The sequence below is a fragment of the Lucilia sericata genome, unplaced genomic scaffold, assembly GCF_015586225.1.
Source record: "Lucilia sericata isolate MDLA Ls3-8-SP2 unplaced genomic scaffold, ASM1558622v1 Contig002607F_arrow, whole genome shotgun sequence".
NCBI classification, from domain to species: Eukaryota; Metazoa; Arthropoda; class Insecta; order Diptera; family Calliphoridae; genus Lucilia; species Lucilia sericata.
The window spans coordinates 13,207-39,248 of record NW_023996358.1 but is presented as its reverse complement, the minus strand read 5'-3'; the positions used below and the strand labels follow the sequence as shown (position 1 = coordinate 39,248).

General features: G+C 31.0%; 2 protein-coding genes across 2 annotated transcripts; one reads left to right on the top strand and one right to left on the bottom strand.

Annotated features, from left to right (window-relative positions):
• The first annotated feature begins 2,269 nt into the window (after window positions 1-2,269).
• On the top strand, window positions 2,270-6,155 carry LOC119614127 (short neuropeptide F). The gene is given in 6 exon segments (XM_037970229.1): window positions 2,270-2,386; window positions 5,058-5,345; window positions 5,348-5,560; window positions 5,563-5,667; window positions 5,670-5,777; window positions 5,847-6,155. Coding segments are annotated over 6 exon segments (873 nt in total). The 5' UTR covers window positions 2,270-2,292; the 3' UTR covers window positions 5,912-6,155.
• Window positions 6,156-20,467: 14,312 nt separating this feature from the next.
• LOC119614122 (condensin complex subunit 2) lies at window positions 20,468-24,100 on the bottom strand. The gene is made up of 4 exons (XM_037970223.1): window positions 24,082-24,100; window positions 23,658-23,965; window positions 22,709-23,597; window positions 20,468-21,609 (listed from the first exon to the last, which is right to left on the bottom strand). Exons 2-4 carry the CDS (start codon window positions 23,958-23,960, stop codon window positions 20,513-20,515), a joined length of 2,289 nt encoding a protein of 762 aa, XP_037826151.1. The 5' UTR covers window positions 23,961-23,965; window positions 24,082-24,100; the 3' UTR covers window positions 20,468-20,512.
• Between the last annotated feature and the right edge of the window lie 1,942 nt (window positions 24,101-26,042).

The following is a 26,042-nucleotide window of genomic DNA, read 5'->3' as shown; positions in this document are numbered from 1 at the left end:
CTAGTTCAGTTCTAGTTCAGTTCTAGTTCAGTTCTAGTTCAGTTCTAGTTCAGTTCTAGTTCAGTTCTAGTTCAGTTCTAGTTCAGTTCTAGTTCAGTTCTAGTTCAGTTCTAGTTCAGTTCTAGTTCAGTTCTAGTTCAGTTCTAGTTCAGTTCTAGTTCAGTTCTAGTTCAGTTCTAGTTCAGTTCTAGTTCAGTTCTAGTTCAGTTCTAGTTCAGTTCTAGTTCAGTTCTAGTTCAGTTCTAGTTCAGTTCTAGTTTCAGTTCTAGTTCAGTTCTAGTTCAGTTCTAGTTCAGTTCTAGTTCAGATCTAGTTCAGTTCTAGTTCAGTTCTAGTTCAGTTCTAGTTCAGTTCTAGTTCAGTTCTAGTTCAGTTCTAGTTCTTCTAGTTCAGTTCTAGTTCAGTTCTAGTTCAGTTCTAGTTCAGTTCTAGTTCAGATTATCATTCAGCATTATTGTGAAAAATCTAGAGCCTACTTTAGGGATTAAATTAATGTAATAATTACTATTGTATATTTTTAAAATCTAACATTAGACTTTTTTATGCTTCCCATAAAACACTGAAAACATTTTACCACTCAATGTTTCACTCCTCTTCAGCATTGTTATGCTCTTTACAGACAACAATAAAATTACTGAAAAAATGTATGGCATACTTTAGGGATAACAGTATTTTAATAGTTATTATCCAAGCCAAAACAAAAAACAGGATATACTCTTGTTTGTTATTTAAAGCTTTAGTCTAGAGCCTTAGTTAGACGCTCCTGCTGGCATTTTCTCACACAATGCATTGGGCACATGTTAAGATGTATGTTGAGATAACAAAGCAGTTAAGTGTTGCATACAGAGTAGGAGTAAAACAGATGCATAACACATGTATACACAAATGGGTGCATGAAGAAATTGTAACAGACTACACTTGGGTAATTTATGAATAAATTATAACTTTGTTTAACATACTTAAAAGGAAAGAAAGGGTGTACTATAGAGTTGATAGAGTATAAATTTCATATTTAGTTAAAAGCCAGTTAAGGCACTTTAAATAATAAGTATAAAACTACTGTGATGTTAAAGCATAAATTGCGTAAATCTTTTAAAATAAAAAAGATAGAAATTGCAGTTACCTACTTGTTAGAAATATCTGGCAAAATATCTTTGCAATAACACAAAAACTCAATTTTATTTTTAAACCATTTGCTCTTAAACACGCTTGAACATGTTTCTTTTTTATTATTTGCATGTTTCAAAATCATCTTCAAACCAATCATCATCAGCGCAACACCAACCAGTAACACCAATACATAAGTGTATTACAATTGTTCTGGTTGCTGCTGTCATCTATGGATCCTGACTTTTTGAGTTCTTTTTTTTAACATCTGTACCATATAAAAATCCTATTTTTGAAATGGCAATCATATAACGTACTCGTTAAGTTTTTTTCTTGCCATTTTTATAAATTGCACACTTCAGTTTTTTTTTTAGTTTTATTTTTATAGTGAAAAAATTTGTTTGTCTTGTTCACAAAACTCTTATTCTTTTGTTAAAATTGTTCTCTGCATAACTAAGCGTATGAATGTATGTATGTATGTGCCGCTCTCTCCCTCCAGCAAAAGTGTCAAAAGAGAGATCAAAACTACAAGTCAAGATAAAACATGTTAAAGTTCTTAAGTATAAAGTTTTTTTTTTCAACCGGAAGTCATGTTTTTCTTTTACTTGTGAATTTGAATAAATACCAAAAAGGAAATACAATACAGCAACATAAATACAATTTATTTTTTTAAAACAAAAAACTGAAAAATAAATGTATGAAAGCAGCATTACATAACGCTTGAATTTGTCTGATTAGCTGACACTTAAATAAATTGTTTTGATTTGTTTTTAAGAGAAAAAGTTAAAAAGTAAATATTTTTTGATGTAAAGGTAAACAAAATAAATTTATACAGATTTACTAGACCTTAAAAGCAACAAATAATTTTTCAAAATTTCTTAAAATTTCATATAAATACATAAAAACCAAACATTTCTTTGACGTATGATTAATATTAATTTAGCAACTCTTTTATAAAAATGTCCCAATCAACTCAAATACTAAAGTTCTCCTGGAAAAAAATTAAGGTTTTATAAAGCTTATCCTGCAGACTATTCTATATTCTAGAAACAATTAAAAACTTATGTCGGTTTTTTATAAAATTTTCCAGTTTCTACTATCTAAAACAACTTTTTAAATAAAATTTAATAAATTATTTATTTTAAATATCTTTTTAGATCGCCATTTACCAGCAGTTATATTATCATGCATTTCCAAAGTCAATTAATGTATAAACTTACTTTGGGCACATTCCTAATGTTGTGGGCTCACACCTCGGCAGAAGTGTTAAGGGATGAAGGTAAGTTTTCAAAAATAAAAACAGGTGCTACTTAATAAAGCCTCAGTTAAGATTTAATTCAGTTCTAGGTCTGTTCTAGATCAGTTATTTTACTGTTGTAGTTCTGTTCTAGTTCAGTTTAGTTCTGTTGTAGTTCTGTTCTAGTTCTGTTGTAGTTCTGTTGTAGTTCTGTTGTAGTTCTGTTGTAATTCTGTTCTAGTTCTGTTTTAGTTCTGTTCTAGTTCTGTTCTAGTTCTGTTCTAGTTCTGTTCTAGTTCTGTTCTAGTTCTGTTCTAGTTTTGTTCTAGTTCTGTTCTAGTTCTGTTCTAGTTCTGTTCTAGTTCTGTTCTAGTTCTATTCTAGTTCTGTTCTAGTTCTGTTCTAGTTCTGTTCTAGTTCTATTCTAGTTCTGTTCTAGTTCTGTTCTAGTTCTGTTCTAGTTCTGTTCTAGTTCTGTTCTAGTTCTGTTCTAGTTCTGTTCTAGTTCTGTTCTAGTTCTGTTCTAGTTCTGTTCTAGTTCTGTTCTAGTTCTGTTCTAGTTCTGTTCTAGTTCTGTTCTAGTTCTGTTCTAGTTCTGTTCTAGTTCTGTTCTAGTTCTGTTCTAGTTCTGTTCTAGTTCTGTTCTAGTTCTGTTCTAGTTCTGTTCTAGTTCTGTTTCTAGTTCTGTTCTAGTTCTGTTCTAGTTCTGTTCTAGTTCTGTTCTAGTTCTGTTCTAGTTCTGTTCTAGTTCTGTTCTAGTTCTGTTCTAGTTCTGTTCTAGTTCTGTTCTAGTTCTGTTCTAGTTCTGTTCTAGTTCTGTTCTAGTTCTGTTCTAGTTCTTTCTAGTTCAGCTAGTTCTGTTCTAGTTCTGTTCTAGTTCTGTTCTAGTTCTGTTCTAGTTCTGTTCTAGTTCTGTTCTAGTTCTGTTCTAGTTCTGTTCTAGTTCTGTTCTAGTTCTGTTCTAGTTCTGTTCTAGTTCTGTTCTAGTTCTGTTCTAGTTCTGTTCTAGTTCTGTTCTAGTTCTGTTCTAGTTCTGTTCTAGTTCTGTTCTAGTTCTGTTCTAGTTCTGTTCTAGTTTGTTCTAGTTCTGTTCTAGTTCTGTTCTGTTCTAGTTCTAGTTCTGTTCTAGTTCTGTTCTAGTTCTGTTCTAGTTCTGTTCTAGTTCTGTTCTAGTTCTGTTCTAGTTCTGTTCTAGTTCTGTTCTAGTTCTGTTCTAGTTCTGTTCTAGTTCTGTTCTAGTTCTGTTCTAGTTCTGTTCTAGTTCTGTTCTAGTTTGTTCTAGTTCTGTTCTAGTTCTGTTCTAGTTCTGTTCTAGTTCTGTTCTAGTTCTGTTCTAGTTCTGTTCTAGTTCTGTTCTAGTTCTGTTCTAGTTCTGTTCTAGTTCTGTTCTAGTTCTGTTCTAGTTCTGTTCTAGTTCTGTTCTAGTTCTGTTCTAGTTCTGTTCTAGTTCTGTTCTAGTTCTGTTCTAGTTCTGTTCTAGTTCTGTTCTAGTTCTGTTCTAGTTCTGTTCTAGTTCTGTTCTAGTTCTGTTCTAGTTCTGTTCTAGTTCTGTTCTAGTTCTGTTCTAGTTCTGTTCTAGTTCTGTTCTAGTTCTGTTCTAGTTCTGTTCTAGTTCTGTTCTAGTTCTGTTCTAGTTCTGTTCTAGTTCTGTTCTAGTTCTGTTCTAGTTCTGTTCTAGTTCTGTTCTAGTTCTGTTCTAGTTCTGTTCTAGTTCTGTTCTAGTTCTGTTCTAGTTCTGTTCTAGTTCTGTTCTAGTTTGTTCTAGTTCTGTTCTAGTTCTGTTCTAGTTCTGTTCTAGTTCTGTTCTAGTTCTGTTCTAGTTCTGTTCTAGTTCTGTTCTAGTTCTGTTCTAGTTCTGTTCTAGTTCTGTTCTAGTTCTGTTCTAGTTCTGTTCTAGTTCTGTTCTAGTTCTGTTCTAGTTCTGTTCTAGTTCTGTTCTAGTTCTGTTCTAGTTCTGTTCTAGTTCTGTTCTAGTTCTGTTCTAGTTCTGTTCTAGTTCTGTTCTAGTTCTGTTCTAGTTCTGTTCTAGTTCTGTTCTAGTTCTGTTCTAGTTCTGTTCTAGTTCTGTTCTAGTTCTGTTCTAGTTCTGTTCTAGTTCTGTTCTAGTTCTGTTCTAGTTCTGTTCTAGTTCTGTTCTAGTTCTGTTCTAGTTCTGTTCTAGTTCTGTTCTAGTTCTGTTCTAGTTCTGTTCTAGTTCTGTTCTGTTCTAGTTCTGTTCTAGTTCTGTTCTAGTTCTGTTCTAGTTCTGTTCTAGTTCTGTTCTAGTTCTGTTCTAGTTCTGTTCTAGTTCTGTTCTAGTTCTGTTCTAGTTCTGTTCTAGTTCTGTTCTAGTTCTGTTCTAGTTCTGTTCTAGTTCTGTTCTAGTTCTGTTCTAGTTCTGTTCTAGTTCTGTTCTAGTTCTGTTCTAGTTCTGTTCTAGTTCTGTTCTAGTTCTGTTCTAGTTCTGTTCTAGTTTGTTCTAGTTCTGTTCTAGTTCTGTTCTAGTTCTGTTCTAGTTCTGTTCTAGTTTGTTCTAGTTCTGTTCTAGTTCTGTTCTAGTTCTGTTCTAGTTCTGTTCTAGTTCTGTTCTAGTTCTGTTCTAGTTCTGTTCTAGTTCTGTTCTAGTTCTGTTCTAGTTCTGTTCTAGTTCTGTTCTAGTTCTGTTCTTGTTCTGTTCTAGTTTCTTCTTCATTTCAAATATCCGTTCTAAATTGTGTTTTATCTTATTTTTTAGCTTCTCTCAACAATCTCTACAACAATCTGCTACAACGTGAATATGCTGGACCTGTAGTTTTCCCCAACCACCAGGTCGAACGTAAAGCCCAACGATCACCCTCTCTTAGGTTACGTTTTGGTCGTCGCAGCGATCCCGATCTATTGTCTCAAATCCCCGAAAAACGTTGGTTTGGCGAAGTCAACCAGAAACCCATTAGATCGCCTTCTTTAAGATTACGTTTCGGTCGCCGCAGTGATCCCTCTATGCCCATGCACAGTCCCTACGATATCCTAATGAATGGCCAACGATGCCCGAAAATAATGATGACTACAATGAGATTTATGATGCTTACTACAATCGTGTCGTAAGGAAACCCCAACGTTTGAGGTTCGGACGTAGTCTACCATTTCAATCAATGAATACAGCCAATGAAAATGAATTATTAGAATCTGGAGATGAAAATAACGAAGTGTCTTTGTCTAATAGTGAAGATGAATTCTATAATTCTTTGATACATTCGCAAGGTTAAGAAACTTATTGATGTCTTTGAATAAGTATGGCGCTAGTCAAGATAATGAGGGTATGGATACAGCGGAAGAGGATATGGATGAATTTGAAAGAGCCATACGTAACCAGGACCATTGCGTTTACGTTGGGGTCGCAGCACTGGTGGCAGAAGTTCGATGTTAGACAAGGACATTAAGGGAAAGGATGAATTGGAACAGAAGGTAAGAAAGGGTTTAGGGGAGATTTGTTGCTCAAATTAAGATTAATTTTTTTTTTTTTTTTTTTTTTTCTTATATTTAGAACAATTATCAGAGGTGGCTAATGATGTAGTAGACAAATCGGTTAACCAGCAAAATAAAGACTAAATTCTAACTTTACAGGTTAAGGATTTTGATTTTAAGGCAAAGTAATGACTTCAATTAAGGCAGAAATTTCTTATATGTATAAAACAAAGGCGCAGTATAAATTAAACAACTTTTGGAAAAATATTCATATATTTATAAAATACAAAAACACAAAACATATTTAAAACAAGAAAACCAAATTATTTACACAAAAAAAAAAAAATATCTAAACATAAAGTCCATAAACTTTAACAATATACATAAAAACACTAACAAAACAAAATCGAATTATTGTTTATAAATTTTATTTAAAATTTTGTTAGAAAAATATTTATATTTTGTTTAAGTTTTTAATAAAAATCATATTGTATATAAACAAACATAAAAATTAAAAAACTAGTCTAAAATTTAAATGAAATGAAAAAAAATTGGCCCCTTAAAAAAAATTTAAAATTAAACAAAAATATATAACAAATGACCTCTTCTAAAAATTGTATCTTTTAAATTTCTTTTAATTTTTAAGCTGCTCATTGAATTATCAAAAAATAAAATATTTTAAAAATAAAAAAAACATATTCTAAAACTCTTTTTGTCTAAAAGTATTAAATAATCAAAATGTTCTCTAGTATTTATGGTATTAAAAATTAAAAAAACAAAAATGTATTTTATTTATTTTTTTAATTTACACCATCATTGTAGAAGAAATACAAAAACAAAACAAAATTAAATAAAACAACAATTAAATGTTCAATTTGTCTGTTAATTATTAACTAAACTCCACAAAGCAAAAAATTATAAAAAATTAACTTTATGTTAAATTCTCTAACAAAATATTTCATAAAATTATACACATATTTAAAAAAATATTTATTAACATAAAATAATAAATATTTAACTATTTTATTTATATAATACAAAAAAAAACAACAAATCCAAAGTATATATTTATTATAAATGTAAATAGCAAATATTATTGAAAACAAAAAAAACTAAATTAAACTCGTATATGTATAAAATCTAAAATCCCTAAAAAACACTATATTGAATTATTATATTAAAAAATATAAAAAATGGAGAATTTAAAATTTAATTTTGAAAAACTCAAATAAAAAACTAACTTAAATAAAAAACAAAAAAAACTACTTAAAATTTCAAAATGTCTTTATTTAGTAAACAAAATTCATGTTCTAGGTTAGGTTTTAGTTCTGCTATCATTCAGTTCTAGTTCTGTTCTAGTTCTGTTCTAGTTCTGTTCTAGTTCTGTTCTAGTTCTGTTGTAGTTCTGTTCTAGTTCTGTTCTAGTTCTGTTCTAGTTCTGTTCTAGTTCTGTTCTAGTTCTGTTCTAGTTCTGTTCTAGTTCTGTTCTAGTTCTGTTCTAGTTCTGTTCTAGTTCTGTTCTAGTTCTGTTCTAGTTCTGTTCTAGTTCTGTTTCTAGTTCTGTTCTAGTTCTGTTCTAGTTCTGTTCTAGTTCTGTTCTAGTTCTGTTCTAGTTTTGTTCTAGTTCTGTTCTAGTTCTGTTCTAGTTCTGTTCTAGTTCTGTTCTAGTTCTGTTCTAGTTCTGTTCTAGTTCTGTTCTAGTTCTGTTCTAGTTCTGTTCTAGTTCTGTTCTAGTTCTGTTCTAGTTCTGTTCTAGTTCTGTTCTAGTTCTGTTCTAGTTCTATTCTAGTTCTGTTCTAGTTCTGTTCTACTTCTGTTCTAGTTCTGTTCTAGTTCTGTTCTAGTTCTGTTCTAGTTCTGTTCTAGTTCTGTTCTAGTTCTGTTCTAGTTCTGTTTTAGTTCTGTTCTAGTTCTGCTCTAGTTTGTTTTTCTGTTCTAGTTCTGTTCTAGTTCTGTTCTAGTTCTGTTCTAGTTCTGTTCGTTCTAGTTCGGTTCTAGTTCTGTTCTAGTTCTGTTCTAGTTCTGTTCTAGTTCTGTTCTAGTTCTGTTCTAGTTCTGTTCTAGTTCTGTTCTAGTTCTGTTCTAGTTCTGTTCTAGTTCTAGTTCTGTTCTAGTTCTGTTCTACTTCTGTTCTAGTTCTGTTCTAGTTCTGTTCTAGTTCTAGTTCTGTTGTTCTAGTTCTGTTCTAGTTCTGTTCTAGTTCTGTTCTAGTTCTGTTCTAGTTCTGTTCTAGTTCTGTTCTAGTTCTGTTCTAGTTCTAGTTCTGTTCTAGTTCTGTTCTACTTCTGTTCTAGTTCTGTTCTAGTTCTGTTCTAGTTCTGTTCTAGTTCTGTTCTAGTTCTGTTCTAGTTCTGTTCTAGTTCTGTTCTAGTTCTGTTCTAGTTCTGTTCTAGTTCTGTTCTAGTTCTGTTCTAGTTCTGTTCTAGTTCTGTTCTAGTTCTGTTCTAGTTCTGTTCTATTCTGTTCTAGTTCTGTTCTAGTTCTGTTCTAGTTCTGTTCTAGTTCTGTTCTAGTTCTGTTCTAGTTCTGTTCTAGTTCTGTTCTAGTTCTGTTCTAGTTCTGTTCTAGTTCTGTTCTAGTTCTGTTCTAGGTCTGTTCTAGTTCTGTTCTAGTTCTGTTCTAGTTCTGTTCTAGTTCTGTTCTAGTTCTGTTCTAGTTCTGTTCTAGTTCTGTTCTAGTTCTGTTCTAGTTCTGTTCTAGTTCTGTTCTAGTTCTGTTCTAGTACTGTTCTAGTTCGTTCTAGGTCTGTTCTAGTTCTAGTTCTGTTCTAGTTCGTTCTAGTTCTAGTTCTGTTCTAGTTCTGTTCTAGTTCTGTTCTAGTTCTGTTCTAGTTCTGTTCTAGTTCTGTTCTAGTTCTGTTCTAGTTTGTTCTAGTTCTGTTCTAGTTCTGTTCTAGTTCTGTTCTAGTTCTGTTCTAGTTCTGTTCTAGTTCTGTTCTAGTTCTGTTCTAGTTCTGTTCTAGTTCTGTTCTAGTTCTGTTCTAGTTCTGTTCTAGTTCTGTTCTAGTTCTGTTCTAGTTCTGTTCTAGTTCTGTTCTAGTTCTGTTCTAGTTCTGCTCTAGTTCTATTCTAGTTCTTTTCTAGTTCTGTTCTAGTTCTCTTCTAGTTCGTTCTAGTTCTGTCTAGTTTCGTTCTAGTTCTGTTCTAGTTTGTTCTAGTTCTGTTTAGTTCTGTTCTAGTTCTGTTCTAGTTCTGTTCTAGTTCTGTTCTAGTTCTGTTCTAGTTCTGTTCTAGTTCTGTTCTAGTTCTGTTCTAGTTCTGTTCTAGTTCTGTTAGTGTCTGTTCTAGTTCTGTTCTAGTTCTGTTCTAGTTCTGTTCTAGTTCTGTTCTAGTTCTGTTCTAGTCTGTTCTAGTTCTGTGTTCTAGTTCTGTTCTAGTTCTGTTCTAGTTCGTTCTAGTTCTGTTCTAGTTCTGTTCTATGTGTTCTAGTTCTGTTCTAGTTCGTTCTAGTTCTGTTCGAGTTCTGTTCTAGTTCTGTTCTAGTTCTGTTCTAGTTCTGTTCTAGTTCTGTTTTAGTTCTGTTCTAGTTCTGTTCTAGTTCTGTTCTAGTTCTGTTCTAGTTCTGTTTAGTTCTGTTTTAGTTCTGTTCTAGTTCTGTTCTAGTTCTGTTCTAGTTCTGTTCTAGTTCTGTTCTAGTTCTGTTCTAGTTCTGTTCTAGTTCTGTTTCTAGTTCTGTTCTAGTTCTGTTCTAGTTATGTTCCAGTTCTGCTCTATTTCTGTTCTAGTTCTGTTCTAGTTCTGTTCTAGTTATGTTCCAGTTCTGCTCTATTTCTGTTCTAGTTCTACTTTAATTCAGTTCTGCATTTCACGTCTCTTCTTAATATGTTCTTATTCCTTCTTATTTCTTTTCTATTTAATATCAAGGTACAGTTCTTTAGAGATCCTCAGTTTCCATGGGTTATTATAATACGAAAAATATCCACTTTTCTTTCACTTTACACTTCAACTAAATAAATATTTATATTGTTTGCAATCATATGCAAAAAATCTTTAAGTATTTGAAATGTATTCTAAAATATTCTTAGAAATAAAAAAACGTAATTCTTTTAAAACACATTTGCGAGCATCGTTTAATCATGTAAATCACAATAACCATTGAATACTTTGATTTCTTTTTGAAATGCTTACGAAAGAAAAAAATATTGCATATTTAATGGCGTTAAGAAATACTTGAGAAACTTTTATTCCTACTTATTGTAAACACAAATATGCTTATGTCGACTTATGATATGTGTAAACGATTATTTTTTGGCAGGTTTCAAAAGAAAATTTTTCGCAAAGTATTTGCATAAGTATTTTTGTGTGAAAGAAAGTTGCAGTTAAAAAGTTTGGTAAAGAAGTTACCTGAACATTTATAATAATTCTGGGAAAATAAAATGAGGATTTTTTGTCAACGTTCAGAGAGAAAAGGGGACAAAAATTGTTAAAAAGTATGATCAGTTTACATGCTAGTAAAAGTATTACAAGAACTTATACCCAAAGTTTTTGTTTGCATTGTCAAACATTTACATTCAAATAACATTTTGTTTCAACTTTCAAACAAAAACGTTGCTGTCAACTCTCTGTCGCCTCACACCCATTTTCTTTAACACTTTTTATCCTTCCATAATAAATTACATAATTCTCACACACACACTTAGTTACTTTTCATACAAATTTTAAACTTTCATCCTTAAAACAACAACAACAAAAACAATCAAATAAATAACCAGGTAATGAGTTTTAAATAAGCTTTATAAAGTAATTAAATGATAAAGTTTATAATTATCATCTACATATATACAAATGTCCTGCTATTTGCAAAAACGAAATCAAAATGATAAACACATGTAATTAAATAAATAAGTGTTGCAAAAATCCAACTTGTTAACTTTAATTTTTTATAGCTAAAACCATTAAAAGCCACATTTATTACTGCAATAAATGCATTAACACCTGTTGGGAATGTGACCATATAATAATCTCAACACAATTTTATAATAATTTTGTATACAAGTTTTAAAATGTGTGTATGTGTTTGGTAATAACAACAAAAACTAGTGAACAAACCCTAATAGAGAAATGCACTTAAGCTAAAACACGGATAGAATAAAAATGATGAAAAACTTTAATAGTAATAAAGGAGTCTTAAAAATCAGTTCAGTTCTAGTTCAGTTCTAGTTCAGTCCTAGTTCAGTTCTAGTTCAGTTCTAGTTCAGTTCTAGTTCAGTTCTAGTTCAGTTCTAGTTCAGTTCTAGTTCAGCTCTAGTTCAGTTCTTGTTCAGTTCTAGTTCAGATCTAGTTCAGTTCTAGTTCAGTTCTAGTTCTAGTTCAGTTCTAGTTCAGTTCTAGTTCAGTTCTAGTTCAGTTCTAGTTCAGTTCTAGTTCAGTTCTAGTTCAGTTCTAGTTCAGTTCTAGTTCAGTTCTAGTTCAGTTCTAGTTCAGTTCTAGTTCAGTTCTAGTTCAGTTCTAGTTCAGTTCTAGTTCAGTTCTAGTTCAGTTCTAGTTCAGTTCTAGTTCAGTTCTAGTTCAGTTCTAGTTCAGTTCTAGTTCAGTTCTAGTTCAGTTCTAGTTCAGTTCTAGTTCAGTTCTAGTTCAGTTCTAGTTCAGTTCTAGTTCAGTTCTAGTTCAGTTCTAGTTCAGTTCTAGTTCAGTTCTAGTTCAGTTCTAGTTCAGTTCTAGTTCAGTTCTAGTTCAGTTCTAGTTCAGTTCTAGTTCAGTTCTAGTTCAGTTCTAGTTCAGTTCTAGTTCAGTTCTAGTTCTAGTTCAGTTCTAGTTCAGTTCTAGTTCTAGTTCAGTTCTAGTTCTAGTTCAGTTCTAGTTCAGTTCTAGTTCTAGTTCAGTTCTAGTTCAGTTCTAGTTCAGTTCTAGTTCAGTTCTAGTTCAGTTCTAGTTCAGTTCTAGTTCAGTTCTAGTTCAGTTCTAGTTCAGTTCTAGTTCAGTTCTAGTTCAGTTCTAGTTCAGTTCTAGTTCAGTTCTAGTTCAGTTCTAGTTCAGTTCTAGTTCAGTTCTAGTTCAGTTCTAGTTCAGTTCTAGTTCAGTTCTAGTTCAGTTCTAGTTCAGTTCTAGTTCAGTTCTAGTTCAGTTCTAGTTCAGTTCTAGTTCAGTTCTAGTTCAGTTCTAGTTCAGTTCTAGTTCAGTTCTAGTTCAGTTCTAGTTCAGTTCTAGTTCAGTTCTAGTTCAGTTCTAGTTCAGTTCTAGTTCAGTTCTAGTTCAGTTCTAGTTCAGTTCTAGTTCAGTTCTAGTTCAGTTCTAGTTCAGTTCTAGTTCAGTTCTAGTTCAGTTCTAGTTCAGTTCTAGTTCAGTTCTAGTTCAGTTCTAGTTCAGTTCTAGTTCAGTTCTAGTTCAGTTCAGTTCAGTTCTAGTTCAGTTCTAGTTCAGTTCTAGTTCAGTTCTAGTTCAGTTCTAGTTCAGTTCTAGTTCAGTTCTAGTTCAGTTCTAGTTCAGTTCTAGTTCAGTTCTAGTTCAGTTCTAGTTCAGTTCTAGTTCAGTTCTAGTTCAGTTCTAGTTCAGTTCTAGTTCAGTTCTAGTTCAGTTCTAGTTCAGTTCTTCAGTTCTAGTTCAGTTCTAGTTCAGTTCTAGTTCAGTTCTAGTTCAGTTCTAGTTCAGTTCTAGTTCAGTTCTAGTTCAGTTCTAGTTCAGTTCTAGTTCAGTTCTAGTTCAGTTCTAGTTCAGTTCTAGTTCAGTTCTAGTTCAGTTCTAGTTCAGTTCTAGTTCAGTTCTAGTTCAGTTCTAGTTCAGTTCTAGTTCAGTTCTAGTTCAGTTCTAGTTCAGTTCTAGTTCAGTTCTAGTTCAGTTCTAGTTCAGTTCTAGTTCAGTTCTAGTTCAGTTCTAGTTCAGTTCTAGTTCAGTTCTAGTTCAGTTCTAGTTCAGTTCTAGTTCAGTTCTAGTTCAGTTCTAGTTCAGTTCTAGTTCAGTTCTAGTTCAGTTCTAGTTCAGTTCTAGTTCAGTTCTAGTTCAGTTCTAGTTCAGTTCTAGTTCAGTTCTAGTTCAGTTCTAGTTCAGTTCTAGTTCAGTTCTAGTTCAGTTCTAGTTCAGTTCTAGTTCAGTTCTAGTTCAGTTCTAGTTCAGTTCTAGTTCAGTTCTAGTTCAGTTCTAGTTCAGTTCTAGTTCAGTTCTAGTTCAGTTCTAGTTCAGTTCTAGTTCAGTTCTAGTTCAGTTCTAGTTCAGTTCTAGTTCAGTTCTAGTTCAGTTCTAGTTCAGTTCTAGTTCAGTTCTAGTTCAGTTCTAGTTCAGTTCTAGTTCAGTTCTAGTTCAGTTCTAGTTCAGTTCTAGTTCAGTTCTAGTTCAGTTCTATTTCAGTTCTAGTTCAGTTCTAGTTCAGTTCTAGTTCAGTTCTAGTTCAGTTCTAGTTCAGTTCTAGTTCAGTTCTAGTTCAGTTCTAGTTCAGTTCTAGTTCAGTTCTAGTTCAGTTCTAGTTCAGTTCTAGTTCAGTTCTAGTTCAGTTCTAGTTCAGTTCTAGTTCAGTTCTAGTTCAGTTCTAGTTCAGTTCTAGTTCAGTTCTAGTTCAGTTCTAGTTCAGTTCTAGTTCAGTTCTAGTTCAGTTCTAGTTCAGTTCTAGTTCAGTTCTAGTTCAGTTCTAGTTCAGTTCTAGTTCAGTTCTAGTTCAGTTCTAGTTCAGTTCTAGTTCAGTTCTAGTTCAGTTCTAGTTCAGTTCTAGTTCAGTTCTAGTTCAGTTCGAGTTCAGTTCTAGTTCAGTTCTAGTTCAGTTCTAGTTCAGTTCTAGTTCAGTTCTAGTTCAGTTCTAGTTCAGTTCTAGTTCAGTTCTAGTTCAGTTCTAGTTCAGTTCTAGTTCAGTTCTAGTTCAGTTCTAGTTCAGTTCTAGTTCAGTTCTAGTTCAGTTCTAGTTCAGTTCTAGTTCAGTTCTAGTTTAGTTCTAGTTCACTTCTAATTTACTTCGCCATGCTCTCTCCTAACCCAAACACCTGTGCATCTGTTTATCCTTTCTGTGCTTGTTTCCTCTCTCAGTATATTACACACGTGTGTACAGGCAAAAACAAACTCTCAACACCTGAGTAAATGTCCTTTGTTGTTTGTTTACTTTTTGCTATTGTACTGTTATAAATATTTATGTTAGGAAGCAGTATGTGTTTTAAATTGTTTAAGACAGAGATGGAAATTTGACCAGCTAATTTATTTAAATAAAATTTTGAATTGAAATCAAAATTTTGAACCATATTGTTAACAATTCTAAAGAAATATATAATTTTAAGTTATTTTAAAAACCTAACTAAACTTTATTTTCGAAAATTACTTAGTTTCCATAATTAGGTATGTAATTTGGATGATATTCTTTATATTATAAAACACTTTTAGCCATTTTAAATTAAAAACTGTTCAAAACTTTAAACAAAGATATTTAAAGAACATTTTTTACATTGATTTAATCCCATCCCTGATTTAAACATTCCCAACAAACAAACGTTTTTTTCTGTTGTCACTTATAATTAACTTTATAATGGCCTCGTTAAAATCTAACACACACACACATGAACAAATTATAATTTGTTTTTTCCGTTGTTTATACATATACAAACACAAGTATTAATTTCTCCCCCTTTTTACTACCTGTTACTTTTACACATTATATTATATAAACCATAATGTTTTTCCCAATTTTTTAAAGTTCAGTTGTTATTGTTGTTATTAGAGAAGCTTGCAAACATCTGCAATAAAGTTTGATGGTTAGATGTAAGTGTAACTGGTTTAATGTAGCATATTTAACCTGAATTGTTATATATTTGTTTATTTTGTGATATATATGTATGTATGTTTTGTACGTACGTACATACATATGTACATATGTATGAACTGTTTTTCCTACAGCAAAATAAAGTCGTCGAAATCGTGTGTGAAATTCCAGCATATCAAAGATAGCAGAAAAATGAATTTTTATTAAATCGCGTGTACTTATGTACATTGTACTTATATCCATCGCTGTGTTATGTACATGTTATGAGTTAATTACATGAGTTTTCACTCAATAATGTCTGAATGTATTGTGGGGTTTTTTACTTTTTCACCGTGAAGGAGAAACAACGAAAATAAACATTTGAAATTTAAAATATAAATTAACAAACCAAATCAACCATGAAGGAGAAACAACGAAAATAAACATTTGAAATTTAAAATATAAATTAACAAACCAACGAAATAACTAACTAACTAACTAACTAACTAACTAACTAACTAACTAACTAACTAACTAACTAACTAACTAACTAACTACTAACTAACTAACTAACTAACTAACTAACTAACTAACTAACTAACTAACTACTACTAACTAACTAACTAACTAACTACTAACTAACTAACTAACTACTAACTAACTAACTAACTAACTAACTAACTAACTAACTACTAACTAACTAACTAACTAACTAACTAACTAACTAACTAACTAACTAACTAACTAACTAACTAACTACTAACTAACTAACTAACTAACTAACTACTAACTAACTAACTAACTAACTAACTACTAACTAACTAACTAACTAACTAACTAACTAACTAACTAACTAACTAACTAACTAACTAACTAACTAACTAACTAACTAACTAACTAACTAACTAACTAACTACTAACTAACTAACTAACTAACTAACTACTAACTAACTAACTAACTAACTAACTACTAACTAACTAACTAACTAACTAACTAACTAACTAACTAACTAACTAACTAACTAACTAACTAACTACTAACTACTACTAACTAACTAACTAACTAACTAACTAACTAACTAACTAACTAACTAACTACTAACTAACTAACTAACTAACTAACTAACTAACTAACTAACTAACTAACTAACTACTAACTAACTACTAACTAACTAACTAACTAACTAACTAACTAACTAACTAACTAACTAACTAACTAACTAACTAACTAACTAACTACTAACTAACTAACTACTAACTAACTAACTAACTAACTAACTAACTAACTAACTAACTAACTAACTAACTAACTAACTAACTAACTAATACTACTAACTAACTAACTAACTAACTAACTAACTAACTAACTAACTAACTAACTAACTAACTAACTAACTAACTAACTAACTAACTAACTAACTAACTAACTAACTAACTAACTAACTAACTAACTAACTACTAACTAACTAACTAACTAACTAACTAACTAACTAACTAACTACTAACTAACTACTAACTAACTAACTAACTAACTAACTAACTAACTAACTAACTAACTAACTAACTAACTAACTAACTAACTAACTAACTAACTAACTACTAACTAACTAACTAACTAACTAACTAACTAACTAACTAACTAACTAACTAACTAACTAACTAACTAACTAACTAACTAACTACTAACTAACTAACTAACTAACTAACTACTAACTAACTAACTAACTACTAACTAACTAACTAACTAACTAACTAACTAACTAACTAACTAACTAACTAACTAACTAACTAACTAACTAACTACTAACTAACTAACTAACTAACTAACTAACTAACTAACTAACTAACTAACTACCTAACTAACTAACTAACTACAACTAACTACTAACTAACTAACTAACTAACTAACTAACTAACTAACTAACTAACTAACTAACTAACTAACTAACGAACTAACTAACTAACTAACTAACTAACTAACTAACTAACTAACTAACTAACTAACTAACTAACTAACTAACTAACTAACTAACTAACTAACTACTAACTAACTAACTAACTAACTAACTACTAACTAACTAACTAACTACTACTACTAACTAACTAACTAACTAACTAACTAACTAACTAACTAACTAACTAACTAACTAACTAACTAACTAACTAACTAACTAACTAACTAACTAACTAACTAACAACAACTAACTAACTAACTAACTAACTAACTAACTACTACCTAACTAACTAACTAACTAACTAACTATTTAATTTTTCCACACTCTACCATTACTTTAGCAAAAACAAATCAATCAATAACAATCAACAAAGCCAGACAGAAAAAAAAAACACCAAACACAATACGCAATGCAATAAAACCAACTTGTTGCTCTTTTTGGTGAAAGCATGCAAAAACTTGTCTTTTTTAACGAAATTTTCAGAGGTTGTCTCCGATTATTATTCATATCTCCATTATTTACGGCGCATTTTGCTGATTTTAAAAAGTAAACTTCTCGAAAGCATTTCTTTGAAGTTTTGGATCCCTAAGATATCTGGGTTCTTCAGAAAACGTGACTTAATTGACTACGCTATCTATTTATAAGAATCCACAATACGTGTATACATATACTTTATAGGGACGGATAATTATATTGTGGAAATTACAAACGGAGTGATAAACTCACGATGGTGAGTTTTGGCAAAAGGAGGAATTTACGTCTACATTAAAGTTATTTGTATAGAATTTCATCGTGTTAGTAGGGTTTGCTAAGTGAATTCTGGCCTTCAAATCATTTTCTGAAGGAAAGTTTGTATGCGGGCTAGCTACAAATAAGGCCCGATCATTACGAAAATCGGCAGAATCATTAAGACTTTTATAAAACTAAGTTTTGATTGCGCACAAGGTTACATGGACAGGCGAACATAGTTACTTTAAGGTGTAGAACCAACAATTTAGAGTGTTACAAACGTACAAACAGTACAAACGCATAATACCCTCCCCACTATAGTGGGCACAAAAGTGTGCTCAATAATTGTTCAACCTTATTATTATTATTAAAATAGATGGCAAATGAAAAAAGCCTTTAAAACCTCATTCTGCTGAAATTCTAATAAATTTGAGAATATCACTTACCTTAATGTTGCAAAATTTTCAGCCCAATTTCTCCTCTAATGCAATTTAGTGCATTTATTGTCACCTTCTTGAACACTTCTTTCATATTTTATTTTTTTGTTTACTTTCTTTATGATTTGCATTTTTTTGCCGGCACCACACTTTCCAGGCAAATTTCTTGCAAACTTCACTCTCAATTTTCTTTATTAATTTTACACTTTATGACATAATTTTTATATGCCCTTAAACTAGATATTTTATTTAACAATATTATAAACTTTTTTTCAAAAATAATAATCTTTTTACCACTTTAATTTAATTAAAAAACACAACACCATTCTTTGCACTAATTTCGCGACACTCTTAAATGAAACTTCACAAATAAACTAAATAAAAACATAAACAAACGCAAGGTTGTATTTTATGTGAAACACTTGTTTGTAATATTTACCAGTGGTTGTTGTATTTGATAAGAAGTGAGAAAACACTTGTTTGTAATATTTACCAGTGATTGTTGTATTTGATAAGAAGTGAGAAAATGTATTTGCTATAGGAACAAAACATAAATAAAAGCAGAGTTGTATTTACTGACTTTCATTTGGTGTGAGTGGTTGTGTTATTTGTGATGCCATATTTTAGAGAGAGATGCCATGTGTTCAAATATTTTTGTTTGTTTTTATATAAATGGTTTTGGGATTTGCTAAAACTGCTGTATTCACCAAACCTTATTGTTATGTTTATTTTAAAGGATTTTGTATTGGTTTTTATCCACCACAATGATCCTGAAAAAGTGCTGCCTATTTTTCTGTAATAATAACTTTAATATATTGGGTAGGAAATTACGCTACATTTGTAACATTTATCTAACTGTAGTCTAGCAATACTTGTAGGACTGTACTTTTTGTGATTGTTTAACAGTTTGCTGGGGGTTGTTAGTTCTAATAATGTGATGTTCTAGAGATTATGAAAGAGCTATGAAAACTGTACCTCTTCCTAAAAAGACAAAGTTTTTTGGTAGATTCTTTTGAAATCTCTCAAAATAAATAAGAAATTTTTAGGAAGTAGCTTTTCTAGAGAAAACTGTTTAAAGAAGTCATTTTTCTATAGAAAACTATTTAAGTCAAATACTTTTTTATAGATAACCAGTTAAGAAACACATTTCTCTATGAAAAATTGTCTAAGAAAGACACTTTTCTATAGAAAAGAAACAGAAATATAATTTTCTGTAAAAAATATTTAAGAAAGATACTATTTATGGAAAACTTTTTTTTTTTGAAATGTTAAAGAAAGATACTTTTTATGGAAAACTGTTTAAGAACAATCTTTTCTATAGAAAAATGTTTAACGAAGACTTTTATTATAGAAAATTGTTAAAGGAAACCATTTTCCTATAGAAAACTGTTTAAGGAAGACATGTCTCTATAGAAAACGGTCAAAATACACTTTTTTAAGGAAATATGTTTAAGTAAGACAATTTTCTGTGGAAAACTGTTTAAAAAAGAAACGTTTCTATAGAAAACAGCATAAAAAAGACATTTTCTTGTAGAAAACTGTCTAGGAAAGACACATTTCTATAGAAACAATATATTGAATATACTTTTCTATAGAAAACTTTCAAGGGAAGTTAGTCTTCTGTAGAACAATCTTAGAATGATAAATTTCTATAGATAACATTCCAACGAAGAAACTTTTCTATAGAAAACTGTTAAAAAAACGTTTCTAAAGAAAAATCTTTAAGAAAGTCATTTTTCTCTAGATAACTGTTTAGGAAAGACAAAGACACATTTCTATAGAAACAATCTATTGAAGATAATTTTCCATAGACAATTTTTTAGGGATGATAGTTTTCTATAGAACAATCTTAGAAAGACATATTTCTGTCTAGGAAAGTCACATTTATATAGAAACAATCTATTGAAGATACTTTTCCATAAAAAAACATTCTAGGGAAGATAGTTTTCTTTGGAAAACTGTCTAAGAAAGAAACTTTTCCATAGAAAACTATCTAAGGAAAACACTTTTTATAGAAAAATGTCTAGTGAAGACACTTTTCTATAGAAAATAATCTATTAAAGGCAATTTTATAGAAACAATCTATTCTTTCTATAGAAAACTTTCTTACAAAACACTTTTTTATAGAAAACTCTCTAGGGAAGACACTTTTCTATAGAAAATAATCTACTGAAGACAATTATATTGAAAACAATCTATTAAATAAACTTTTCTATAGAAAACTTTCTGTGGAAGATACTTTTGCTATAGAACATTCTAAGATAGACACGTTTCTATGGAAAATTTTCTAAGGAAGACACTTTTCTTTAGAAAACTTTCTAAGGAAGACACTTTTCTTTACAAAGAAACTAGTCTATGGAAATCTGTCTAGGAAAGACAGTTTTTTACTTAAAACTTATTAAGGAAGATACTTTCTATAGAAGAGCTCATGGTCTACTTTGTGAGAAAAGTTTAAGTAGGATAATTTCTGTATGCAAAACTATTCAAAGAAAAAATTTTCTTTAAAAAAACTGTGAAAATTAAGAAATTTTGTTTAATTGAATATCAGTCAAGCGTTTTTTGGTTTAAATGTTAAATTTTTTTATTTATAGAAAAAATATACACAAAACCGCGTTTTTAACACTAAATTAACAAGAAAACTTTACTGAAATACTAATGGCTACTAATGCCTGGAAATATCAATTTAAAAACTAAAATTTTACATATTAAAATACTTGTTTTTTTTTTGTATTACTTGAATTTTGCAAAGAACTTTAGTTAAAACTATTTATTTAAGTTTGTGTTAAGCTTTAAACATAATTAACTAACATAATTAAATAACTACAAAAGAATTGAATTTCAAATATAAAATTGTTTGCGTTTTTTTTCGGTTAAACTTATATTTGCATTTTAAAAATTCAAAACAATTAATTTATTGAAAAGTTTATTGTAAAAAAAAAAAATTGTAAGTAAAAATAAATTGAAAACCACCTAAACTATCCTGCCACTTTGCGTATTTTGAAATCTTTAAGATCTTGTTGGGGTATTAAGCGCAGATTATGTTCATTGGCTAAATGTAACACAGAGTAAAATGCTATGGAGGTGGAGAGGGCCGCAGTCATATTTTGTGACAATAGCTCGGGCAGGTGTTCATAGACTTCATGGAAACTGGCAACACCATCTTGGTATTCTTCCTGTTTGGGTATGGGATGTTGCGGCAGCTCCTTCTCAACAATTGGCTGTTTAAGCTGTTTGGTTAGCAATACTGTACAACTACGTTTAAGATTTTTCATATCAATCACTTTGGCACGCTTGGCAAAAGGTACTATAATCTTGGTAACCTGTGTGGGAGCTCCCTCATAATCGGTGGCTATTTCCAGTATCGTATCATTGCCATTGCCCTCACTGGGGGCAAAATTATTTTCCAAACCTTCCTCATTTCCTAGGCCATCACCCATATTTGTCATGTTGCGTGTGTGATTTTCTTCACTCATGGGCATATTATCGTGTTGCATGTCATCATCTTGTCCGAAATGATGATCATCTGTGGCCATATGATCCATATTATTTTGCAAAGTGTCCTCTTCAGAGCCATCACATATTGTAACGCCCGCATGTTCTGCACCCTTTATGTGCACCGGCAAACCAGGTGCCAGGGAATAATAGAAAAATCTGTCCATATCCAATTGCATATCAATTGGCAGTTTTAGTTTGCGTTGATCCCATTTCTTTTGTATGTTAACCTTACGACTCTTGAACTTGTCATCGTATTTTATAAAGAGTTCATCGTGAAATTCACCAAATTTCAATTGTTTCGATTTACTTTTGTCCAAAGCCTTTTTGGCCCGTTTAGTGCCTCTTTGATTTGTTGCTCGACCACCAACTTCGGTTTGTTGTTGGACTGCTAAACTGGAGCGTACAGTACGAGCACGTTTAAATTTCCAATGAGAGGGTCCTGCCCAAAATTGTGAGATTTTATCGAGTGGACGATAAGAGTATTCAAGTTTGGAGCTTGCATCGACTGGGCGTAAATCCTCGATGAGAATGGGCGCTTTGCGCAGTCCGCGACAGTTATTAATGGCGGTACGTTCCTCTGAAAAGAAGGGAAGAAAGAAAAAGGTTGAAAAAATTTGTTAAATTATTTTTTGTCTAAAAAAACACTCTATTGAAGACACGTTTCCAGAGAAAACTATCTAAGGCACTTTGGAAAACTGGCTAAGGAAGAGAATTTTCTATAGAAACGAAACATTTCTATAGAAAAGAATAATGAAAGAGAATTTAAAAAAAACTGTTTAACTCAGTTCTAGTTCAGTTCTAGTTCTGTTCTAGTTCAGTTCTAGTTCAGTTCTAGTTCAGTTCTAGTTCAGTTCTAGTTCTAGTTCAGTTCTAGTTCAGTTCTAGTTCAGTTTTAGTTCAGTTCTAGTTCAGTTCTAGTTCAGTTCAAGTTCAGTTCTAGTTCAGTTCTAGTTCAGTTCTAGTTCAGTTCTAGTTCAGTTCTAGTTCAGTTCTAGTTCAGTTCTAGTTCAGTTCTAGTTCAGTTCTAGTTCAGTTCTAGTTCAGTTCTAGTTCAGTTCTAGTTCAGTTCTAGTTCAGTTCTAGTTCAGTTCTAGTTCAGTTCTAGTTCAGTTCTAGTTCAGTTCTAGTTCAGTTCTAGTTCAGTTCTAGTTCAGTTCTAGTTCAGTTCTAGTTCAGTTCTAGTTCAGTTCTAGTTCAGTTCTAGTTCAGTTCTAGTTCAGTTCTAGTTCAGTTCTAGTTCAGTTCTAGTTCAGTTCTAGTTCAGTTCTAGTTCAGTTCTAGTTCAGTTCTAGTTCAGTTCTAGTTCAGTTCTAGTTCAGTTCTAGTTCAGTTCTAGTTCAGTTTTAGTTCAGTTCTTAGTTCAGTTTTAGTTCAGTTCTAGTTCAGTTAAAGTTCTAAAGAAACTTTTCTATAGAAAACGTTCTTAAACTTTTCCAAAGATTAGTCTTTTATATAGAAAAATACTGAAACAAAACAAGAAACTTTTTCTTAAGTCAATTTTCTATAGAAACACTTTTGAGGAGACATTTTTTTATAGAAAACTGTTGCCGGAGGTCTTCATTTTAATGAAATCTAAAAATATTAACTATGGAAAACATACTGCAGAATGATACTTTTTTATAAAACTCCCTCTAAAATGTATATTTAAAAAAAATCTATAACAATATTTAAATTACCTGTAGTCAAATCATCCAATTCCTCATAATTAACATCCATTATTGGCACCTGCTGACTCAACATAGGCATAGGTTCACATTCAGCATTCATATCGAAAGCCATACCCATTTCATTAGTATTGGCGAATGGTGCCAAATCACACATATCACCACCACCACCGCCGCCTCCCATCATCATATCATCATCATTACAACCCGGCGGACCATCATCATCATCCGATTGTATACTATTTAAACGAGAACGTTTATCCTGCTCATCATCCTCATCTTTAGCTTCTGGAGTATCGGATATAACATAACCACCATGTAAAGGACGCAGCTGAATATCCTCAGGACGTTTCATTTTAAACAAACGATCACAAGGAGCCAATTCCGCCTCATTGTCGGTATGTAAATCTACTTCCTCGGTAAAATCACAATTGGGTAGTTCTTGTTTATCCCATATAAGGAAAGTAGTCCTTAAGCGTAATTCTGAATCATGTGTGAGTAGTATGTTATTCATCAAACGATTCGAGGAGTTGATGGAGCCAACAATGGAGTTTAATTTGCCAAAAACAGGATCTTGCAGGGGTACCGTATCTAAACGGGCATTTAGGGTATCCTTGTTTTTAGTTACCGTGGAAAGATTTTTACGCTGTTTCTTGGCTTTAGGTTTAGCCGCTTGTTTTTCAGCTCCCTCTATACCAGCAGCACTAGCATTAGGATCATTACTGCCATCTCCACCCGTGGCCACTTCATTTTCAGCCTCATCGTCATCATCCTCATCGATGCGTTTCTCTTTATACTTTTGAGCATTAAGGCCAGCAGACATGCGCAAGACATCTGAATGTATGGAATCTACTCTTAAACTATAAACCTTAGAAGAAGCCTCTAAAGAGGAACCAGCCACCTGGAAAAACATACTCACATATAGTTTTTGTTAAGTTTAATTTCAGATTTAAGCGCTTACCTTAAAATTATTTAAAGATTTATGATGCCTTTCCAGCAAAGTGGACAATGTATCGATGAGCGAAAGAGACCAGGCATTTTCTTTGCTTAACTTATTGCCATTATAGATTTCCAGACATTTCTTTAATGTTTCATTCTCTTCAAAGGTCGACGACTCTCCCGTATTATTGCCAGCCAATAAAGTTCTTCTTCTGGCCTGCCGTCTTTCCTCTTCATCGTCATTGATAGTGACATTTTGTTGTCCCTCTCGGAAAATACCCACTTCTGAACGCCTTAAAGGAGAATCTGTATGGGCTGGTGTCATATTCTCCTAGAAAAATGTTTTTTTGTTTAAACAAATATTTCACTTTAAATTTTCGCTCTTCTACCCGCGTCCTTTTTATATTTCATAATTTCGCTTGTTTTTTCACTTTTTTGTTTACTTACCTTTATTATTGTTTGTTGTTTAGTGGCAATTGTAAGTTTTTTTCTTAAAATTTCTTGCTAAAAATAACTGTTTTCCACTTTTAATTTTTTATAGTTTTCTTGACGTTTTTTTCTTTTTTATTTTCTATAATTATTTATTTAATTTTTGTACCTTTCTCTTTCTTGCTTTGTTTTATTTTTCTTAGAGCAAAAAACGCGCTTGTAGTTGTGTGTGGAAATTTCAGTTGTTTTCAAATAGCACAACAAATCAACGCCGTTGCTTGACAGAGTTGTATTTTAGGGTAGTTTGCGAGGAAAAAGTAGTAATTACATACAGGGTTGCATTGGAATGCTGCCACTACGTTAATATAATTTAAATTTGAATTTAAATGTTTGTTTTTTTAAAGAAATAAATATTTCTTTAAATAAAATTATAACACATTTTTAGAAATTATAGGTTTCTAATAAAATTTTTATAGGGAAATCTCATATATTCTTTATTTTCAAGAATGTTTATTTACTTTTTGGGTATAACAAACGATTTTAGATTGTCCATATAAAAAATCTATGTATAATGAAAAGTTCAAGTAACCAGATTTTCTCAGGGACCGAAAATAATTGTTATTTTTTTCTTTTGAAAGAAAAGGTTACGCAAAAAATCCCTTTATTTTATTTAAGTACTTTTTAACCATTATTATAAGATTTATATTATTTAGGTCTCCGTAACCAATTAACATGAGAAATATTTTTTTTTTTTGGTTATGAATAACTGTTATTCAGCAACCAATATTTTTTTTGTTATAGATAACCAAAATTTACTTAATTTATTTTTTGGTCCATATAAATATTAACGGAATTAAACGGCAAATTAATTTAAATTATATTTTATTTATAAAATGAATAGACATTTGTTGCAAAACTGCCCGTTTTATTTATTTTACCAAAGATATTTGAAAAAAATATAACCAATAAAAAAATTTTGGTTACGATAATTGTTATTCTTAACCAAAAAAATATATTTCTCTCTGGTATTGGTTACGACGATCAAAATCAAATATAACTTATAAGAATGGTTAATTATAACACTTATTTGAAATCCATCACTATTAATTGATAAATGAGACCTTTTCGTCATTTTTCTTATAACCGTTACGTCCCTGGATTTTCTTGATGTAATGGATTTTGGAGTTTACGAGTGTGTGTTCAAATTTACTGAGCAAATTATTGAACTAAAGCCAATTTTAAATGTTTGATGGAAGATTTAAATTTTTCCTCAATTAAAATAGAACCTATGTCAGAGCTTTCATATGAACATTGTATTTTAATAAAAATTAGTCTCAAATTTAGAAAACTATAAAAAATGTTAACAGAAAATTTAAAAAAAAAAAAAAACTTTTTTCTATAGAAAATTATATAAAGATGACAAATATCTGTAGAAAAATTTCTAAAGTAAACTCTTTTCTACAGAAAACTGACAAATAATAACACAAAACGGTAAAACTAATACACGTTTCTATATAAAACGGTAAAAAGAATAATATTATGAATAAAAAAATTGTTTAAGGAAGATACTTATATAAATAAAACATTTTTTTATATGAAATTTTTCAGGAACGATAACCGGAAAAAACCTTTCTATAGAAAATTCTCTGAAAACACGTTTCTTTAGAAAACTATCTAGTAAAACATTTTATATAGATTACTGCAAAGCTTGATGTGTTGGATAAATTCTAAGCCCAGATATAGATTCAACGTTGCTCTATGCTTAAGAAAAGTATATTGGTTAAATTGTTATAATCCAAATAAAAAATTTTCAAACTATTATTATTTTTTCATTTAGTAAATAAAAAACGTTCTGGCCGCACATAAACTTTATAATATGTTGCATATGGCAACTCTCTAAAATCGCCTACACAAATTATCGAAAAGAAACGTCATCAAAAAAGAGAAAATGCCAAAAACCGTAATTGTGTAGGTCAAG